The sequence below is a fragment of the Varanus komodoensis genome, unplaced genomic scaffold (genome assembly GCF_004798865.1).
Source record: "Varanus komodoensis strain SLA01 unplaced genomic scaffold, ASM479886v1 scaffold2, whole genome shotgun sequence".
In the NCBI taxonomy this organism is placed as follows: domain Eukaryota; kingdom Metazoa; phylum Chordata; class Lepidosauria; order Squamata; family Varanidae; genus Varanus; species Varanus komodoensis.
In genome coordinates this window covers 19,896,358-19,904,042 of record NW_025335568.1, presented here as the reverse complement: position 1 = coordinate 19,904,042, position 7,685 = coordinate 19,896,358, and the positions used below count along the sequence as shown (strand labels likewise).

The 7,685-nt window shown below is 40.5% G+C and overlaps 1 protein-coding gene across 1 annotated transcript in view; it reads right to left on the bottom strand.

Moving 5' to 3' along the window:
* The window catches only part of BANK1 (B cell scaffold protein with ankyrin repeats 1), a 153,669-nt gene that overhangs the window by 128,121 nt on the left and 17,863 nt on the right, over positions 1–7,685 (bottom strand). The window contains exon 2 of the mRNA XM_044429665.1: positions 4,792–5,190. Within this exon, the coding sequence (XP_044285600.1) occupies positions 4,792–5,190 (399 nt within the window). The remainder of the gene's footprint in view (positions 1–4,791; positions 5,191–7,685) is intronic.

Below are 7,685 nucleotides of genomic sequence, written 5' to 3'. Positions count from 1 at the left end.
CGGTTTTCCCAGTTGCAATGTATGGCTGTGAAAGCTGGACCATAAGGAAGGCTGAGCGCCAAAGAACTGAGGCCTTTGAATTGTGGTGCTGGAGGAGACTCCTGCAAGTCCCTTGGACCGCAAGGTGATCAAACTGGTCAGTCCTAGAGGAGATCCACCCTGACTGCTCTTTAGAAGGCCAGATCCTGAAGATGAAACTCAAATACTTTGGCCACCTAATGAGAAGGAAGGACTCCCTGGAGAAGAGTCTGATGCTGGAAACAATAGATGGCAAAAGAAGAAGGGGATGGCAGAGGATGAGGTGGCTGGATGGAGTCCCTGAAGCAGTTGGTGTGAGCTTGAGTGGACTCCGGGGGCTGGTGGAGGACAGGAAGGCCTGGAGGAATGTTGTCCATGCGGTTGTGATGGGTCGGACATGACTTCGCGACTAACAACAACAGTTTCACAGTCCCATCCTCATTTCCCGTAACACCAGCACAGCAAGTGACTGGATAACAATGCTGGAGTGCATGGCAGAGCAGGGAAGGTTGGAGCCGCCTATGCAATGGGCTCTTGGACCATTGCAGTGTTTATTATCCATGGTGCTAAGCTCATCCTCCAAAATAGGATAACTACCATGGAGTATTATGGATAAACCCCTGTAAAGTTGAACACAAACTGGTAACTTCACCTTAGTCCTTCTCTTTCAGTAATGCTGCTAGACCTGCCTTTAGGATGCTTCTTGCTGGTGGAGGGCCAGATTGTGTGATCTATGGAACCCTTCTACTTCGGTGGGTTGTCTCTCCTGATGCCTCCTCACTGGATCAAGAACTGGGTCCCACATGTGCTCCCTCTCCTGTCCTAACACCCTTCCAAAACAGGCCTGATTTCACACATCCAGCGTGAAAAGGGGAATTGTGGACTTATATGACAAAGAATCTTTGTGCACATACTTAGTCCATTTGTACTTTGTGCATTTGTAGATGTTCAAAATGAACGAAAAAATATTGAAAGGTTAAATACTTAATGTGCCCAAGTCTTAGGTCTTAAGCAGAATCTGTTGTTCATACTCTTCCATTAAGCTAGGTAGCCAATTTATTTATTTATTTATTTATTAAACTTCTATTCCACCCCATTTGCCAAAGTCTCGGGGCGGCTTACAACAATAAATAAATATAATCATATAAAAACAATATAATTGGAAACACCCTGGCCAAAGATATAAAATCAATAAATAAGTAACAATTAAAATGCCGTTTAAATAAAAACATCTTGGCCTGGCGCCGAAAAACAAATAATGACGGCGCCATGCGGACCTCTCTGGGGAGCGCATTCCATAGATTGGGCGCCACCACAGAGAAAGTCCTCATCCGGGTACTTACCCTCCTAATATCCTTCACGGAGGGTTCCCGGAGAAGGGCCTCTCCCGCTGATCTCAAGGAGCGGGAGGGCAAGTATGGACGTAAGCACTCCTTTAGGTAACCATATATGGGAAAATGGGAAAATTTCAGTTCATAAAATTTCAGTTCATAAATATATGGAAAAATGTCAGTTCATAAAAGAAACTTTTTTACTTCTAAGGAATCATACCCATAGCTGTATTTGTGCAAGCAAATGAACAGATGATCTATTTTATCCAGTGGAAAGTTACCTGAAAACTTCTTTTCTCTTACAAAGAAATGTGAATTATGTTTGTAATAAAAATGACACAACTCCTGTGAAAATAGCATAACTGGCTCAACATAATGGCTGGGTTCGCATCCTCCTACAACTGCTGCTCTTTTCAGGGGATTCTGTGGTAGCTGCATACAAGGACTTTGAAACCATGATGCTGTGTTCAGATACCTGGAGAAACCATGGTGAAGTGCAGAAACTGTAGAACAGATTGTGGTTTCTAAAATCAAGCATACCATGCTGAAACGCCACAACATGGTTCATACAACATCCCATCCCATCCTGTGCACGAAACCATGGTGGCCTATCATGCTGTGCAAACGCTTCCAATATCTGGAATGGCTATTTCGCATGTTGTTATTTCATGATGTGTGCTGTTTCTTTGTCATTGTTATTGGTCATCACTGTGCGGTAGAAAACCACTGTACATGATGACATTAAGTTATATGATAAGTTGCGTAGCAGTCTGGAAGTTGATGTTTTTGACAGAAATCAGTTGTGGTGTGTTTTGTATCAACTGGTGAGTTTGGCAGTCATTTTAAGGTATTAAATCCAGTTTGGTAAATATTGCTAGAAAGAACCTGCTAATTCTGGTTTATCCCAGTTTCTTATTTCCTCATTATAAAGTCTGGCTTGTTCCAAACTTTGAGCATTTTCTTTTAAAAAAGTGTATGAAAATTCATACCCATGTTTTCCAGATACATGCATTTGGGTATTTCTATGTAATATACTCATTCTATTCAACCAGTTTTTCTGATACAATGCATTTGCTAATATCTCTCCAATCCTCAATGTCCACATTTTTAATGCATTTTTAATTGGAGTCTCCCATTGTAAAATTCAGACAGGTGTGGATTTTGAAGAATAACCAAGTTTTCGTTCAAACAGTGGCTTGAAAGTGCAAAATTAAATTCAACAAATGTCTTCCACTTCCTTAGCTATGGCACAGAATTACTCTAAAACTGAATGAGATCTCTCTGTCTGCCCCATGACTAACCTCACATAGTGAAATTAGGTTATGGTCCTTTCAATATTAATAGCTGGATAAATAACTCTAAGCCTAGCAGTTTGAATACAATGCAGCTTGACACTCCAAGCTTCCCTCAAAAGCTTCTCAGTTTGTAAGGTCATTCAGAGCTCGTGCTGCATCAAAAAAGCTCACAGAATATGACTTCAACACAATCATTATGTATAGCCATGCATTCTGGGAAAGAGAGGTACGTGCACTGCTTTTCAAGTTTTTTACAGGCCCAACTGAACCTCTAATTCCTGAATTTCATTCTAGCGTTAAACTGGGACAAATAGGCATAGAGTTCATGTCCATGCATACAAAATGGTTATTTAATGACTTTTAAGTGTTTCGTTTTATACTTATAATATTATTCTAGCAAGTTTTCAATGGACCAGAAACAACCCATAATGAGAAACTATGGACTGGATGTTGCTGAACAACCTGTACTGCACAAAGTACATATTAAATGATCTTTAGGTTTACAGAATAAGCACTTTGCATATGGAGCAGGCACTCTTGCCAAGTTTTTCGTTGTGGATAAAGAAGAAAAGACCTACTTCACTTGAAACCTTGGACCAACAAACTAGCTTTAAAGGCTTTAACCAGGCACTGCAATTGTAGTACTGCTAAGTTGTAGTTATGTTCCTATTTGTTGCTGCCCCACAAGGAGAATTTAAGCCATTAAAACTTTGTTAGACTTTTAAATGTTTCCAAAGCACACCTTTTCTATGAAGATTTTGACTTAAACTCTTAGTTCTAGTGATGGCGTGAATTCATAGGATGAATTTCCATGCTTAGAAAGGCATCACTTTAAGTTAGTCTTAAGAGAGCCTGAATTTGAGGATTAGCTCAAAATGCATTTGTTGGTTGCATATATACTTCACTGTGTTCCATGGGCTCAAAATGCACTTATAGCAGTGTTTATAGAGGTCAATGTTTCAAGGAGTTCATAAGCTAAGCTAAAGAAGATTGCTTATGAATGGGATAAGGAGTAGGAAAACCTAGCTAATGACACAAGTGGAGTCAAAAAGAAGCCAAAAGAGAACACCGTTTCTCTGTTAGTTTGTATGTTAATACCAAATGTGTGCACCTCTTGTACAATTAGAAATAATTACTTCAATTTAAATGGAAATACAAAAAATCTCATAATAGAAAACATTAAGCTCAAGTAATCTCTGTGTTGCTCAGTTTCCTATCCAGATGATAACTGCTGATGGGCAATTTCAAGTCAACAGCTCTCTCTTTTTGAGGCATTGGACAGTGTCCAATGTGACACTATCACTGACAGACTGCATTGCACTAGCAGAAATGTACCTTTAGCTCAATGCCAATTTCATGGAAACCCTCTGCACCAGCAAGTACCTTTGGTGTTGCAGAATATGTAATTTAAATGAGTGCAGTGTAATTTACACTAGCAGTAGTGTCACATTGGATGCTACAGTTTATTTGCACCTTTAAATTGACCTAGGCTGGATGGTCCTTGCCAAAAGCAGATACTTTCAAATAGAGGACTAGATGGTCATCCTAGAGTGAAACCTGCTCCCTGAGGACAGGAGCTATTACCCCTGTTGTTGCTCTTTGCACACCAACAAAGCAAAACCAAAAATACTTCTCTCAGTTTTCAGGTACTCAGCAGTCAGCACCACAGGGAGGCCCCAAGGGACAAGATTCTACCTAAGTCCTTTAGGGATCTTTCAGGAAGCACAAGCAGTCAAATAAGCTGCCCAGACAGAATAGGTAAAGGATGGCAAAAGAAGCATCTACATCCTTCACACACCTCCTTACAGCAAGGTAAAGACTGAAACTCTGCATTCTGAGAAATGTCTCCAATCCTTAGCACTCCAATGAAAGAGCAGAAATCTTGTATTACTGTAATCAATGCACGCAATAACATCAGTGGCTTTTTAGATGAGGAGAATTTCAAAAACACCCCTGCTTATTGAGACATATCATTTATCTTAGTGATAAACAACCATTCCTTGAGATTGAACTAACATTTGAGAAAGGTTGCTAGCACCAGAATAAACTCTCTTTAAAACAGCTATAACAACCCCTGGTGATAATGTATTTATCAGTTTTACCTTCCTGGAAATATAAAAACAACTGAAAAGAGTGAAAAAAAATACCTCGTTGTATAGTGTTAATAATCACGGCAATGTAGACTTCTGGATCTTGATCAGTGGTAATCAACTGATTGTTTTGGTCTATATTCAGTATTTGATAGATAATGGCTGAATTCTCAATCCCACATAGGAAAATGACCACACTTTCAGGAGGCTGAAGAATCTTGTCCAGAAAGTATCTTTTCTTTAGGTTCAGGCAGTTGAGAAGCCTACTTGATAATATCAACAGTTTACATCTGTAAGAGTACAGAGGTTGCAATTCTGAGGGCTGAATGGATGCCATTTCTAGATCACATAGCAAGATTCCGTCTTCTGAAACAACATGCACGAGTACTGATTTTAAATACAGTGCCCACTCCTCTGTATCTTCTTCATAGATAATAAGAATGTCCTGTGTGTTTTCTGAAAGAAAAAAAATGTAGAAAATTGTCACTTACTACATTAGCTATAACAACTTCTGATGACAATTAAGGGATATTTCAGCTCATGCATCCCAAAATTCTTATGCATTACTTTTATGAAAAATTACTATAAAAGACATAGGTAAATGGTTCTGTTTGAATCAGGCCCAAGTGGGTTATCTCCAACAAAGATCTGTAGGAAATACCTGCTGTACCCCTATTGGCTCAATGCACATCATCTATTGCTAATTTTTGGTTATGGGTTTGCCTCTGAGATCATGCTGAAGCAATTATAAAAATGCAAACCACATTCCTAAGTTATTTGAGTTTTTTCTACAACAGACCCTTAATCTTCTGCAATTACTTCGGATTTTATCACAGAACTGACTGCTATATGAAGAATAATTCTTTCTCTACTTTTCCATTACATAACCTCTAGGTGGCACTGTGATTTATTTATTTATTTATTTATTTATTTATTTAAAACATTTCTATGCTGCCCCACCGCAACAAAGCCTCGCGGTGGCTCACAACAAAAACAAACAAAAGCATATAAAAATTATACAATAAAAATATTAAAACCCAGTGCATCTTGGCTTAATAATTTAAAAAAACCTACATAATAAATTAACAATTAAAATAAGTTTTAAATAAAAAGGTCTTAGCCTGGCACCGAAAAACAAATAACAATGGCGCCAGGCGGACCTCTCTGGGGAGCGCATTCCATAGGTGGGGCGCCACCGCAGAGTAAGCCCTCCTCCGGGTACTCACCCTCCTAATATCATTCACAGAGGGTTCCCAGAGAAGGGCCTCTCCTGCTGATCTCAAGGAGCGGCCGGGCATATATGGACGCAAGCGTTCCTTTAGATACCCAGGGCCCAAGCCGTTGAGGGCTTTATAGGTCATAACCAACACCTTGAATTGGGCCCGGACTTCAATCGGGAGCCAGTGAAGGTTACGGAGAACTGGGGTTCTATGAGAACAATGCCCAGTCCCCGTCAGCAGCCTGGCAGCTCTATTCTGCACCAATTGAAGTATCCGGACCGTCTTATATAGGATAGTAACACAAGCATAGAAGTGGAAAAACTTTTCTTTCCCTTTCACAAATAACAGTGAATGTCCCCTATTCTAAACATTACTCAGCAAAATAACTCTTTAGGCACAGAAGCAAAAATAGACAGTTGTGACATCTTCTAAAGAACCATGAACAGGGAAAAAGGGGTACATGATAACTGTCTGATCTTAAAAAAAGCTAAGCGTCATTCCTCTAGCATTTGTGGACTTACTCCTGGCTTGGCTCACTTTCTAAGACAGGGCGGAGCATGTGTGCAAGGTCACAAACACTAGAGGAATGGACTCCACAGAGCCTCAGAGCCTCCCAAAGTCTGAGAAGGAGAATTTCAGACCTTCCTATGCTGTTCTGGGTAATAAAACATATCCTAAGCAGCAGAAGCAAGCAATAAAAGCTTTAAGCTAAAACATTCTGCTGTTTTTGGCATTTGCCCTTGCCCCTTTCCCATTAGTCCAGCACGCTGCAGGACAGCAGCCTGCTAAACACTTCTCTGAAATCAAATTCATTTCTTGGGGACTGAACATTGGACGTTCTCAAACAATTGGGAGTTCTCAAACATTGGACGTTCTCAAAGCATTTAGAAAAAGAGTCTAGAAAAGTGACAATGGTAGGAATGGCTGGACACCTGCCAAGGGCCCAGACCATGCTGGGGGTCTATTGATGAGAGCCAGTGTGGTGCCGTGGTTATGAGCATGGGACTGGGACTGGGACGACCTGCGTTCTAGTCCCCGCTCGGCCATGGAGCCAACTGGGTGACTTTGGGCCAGGCACAGACTCTCAGCCCAACCTACCTCGCAGGGTTGTTGTGGAGATAAGATGGAGGAGGAGAATGATGTAAGCTGCCTTGAGCCCTTTGTCGGAAAAAGGCAGGATATAAACCGAAAAATAAATAAGTAAGTAAGTAAGTAAGAGCCCCAAGGAATTGTTCTTCCTCTGCACCATTGCGGCTGCCTTGTTCACTTCTCCTTTTGGTACAGGCCATGATGACAATAAGGGAGATCAATAATTCCATCACTTTAGATTCCCTATACTTTTATCATTTAGGAAGGAGGCAGAGAAATCCAAATATCTGCACTACCAGAATTTATTCAGTAGTGGAGTTTACTCCAGAGATCTCTGTACCTCCAAGCCTCACTTCCTTGTTATTAAATAGCTCTGGTGCAATTTACTTCAGAATGAAAGCCCGGTTATTGCCCTGTAATACCGAAGCCTGACAGGAGGCCTTAACCAAATATTCAGAGCTAGCTCTCCTCCGTAGACAAACAGTTGGATTTTCACAATCAACTAAATATGAGAACTGCAGTTACCTGCATAATAGTTAACCCTGAATTCCTTCTCTACACTCTATATATCTTGGGATGCTTGGTGGTCCTTTGTATGAGTCTACTTTGCATATAAAAATGTTCAAAGTATCATAGTCAATG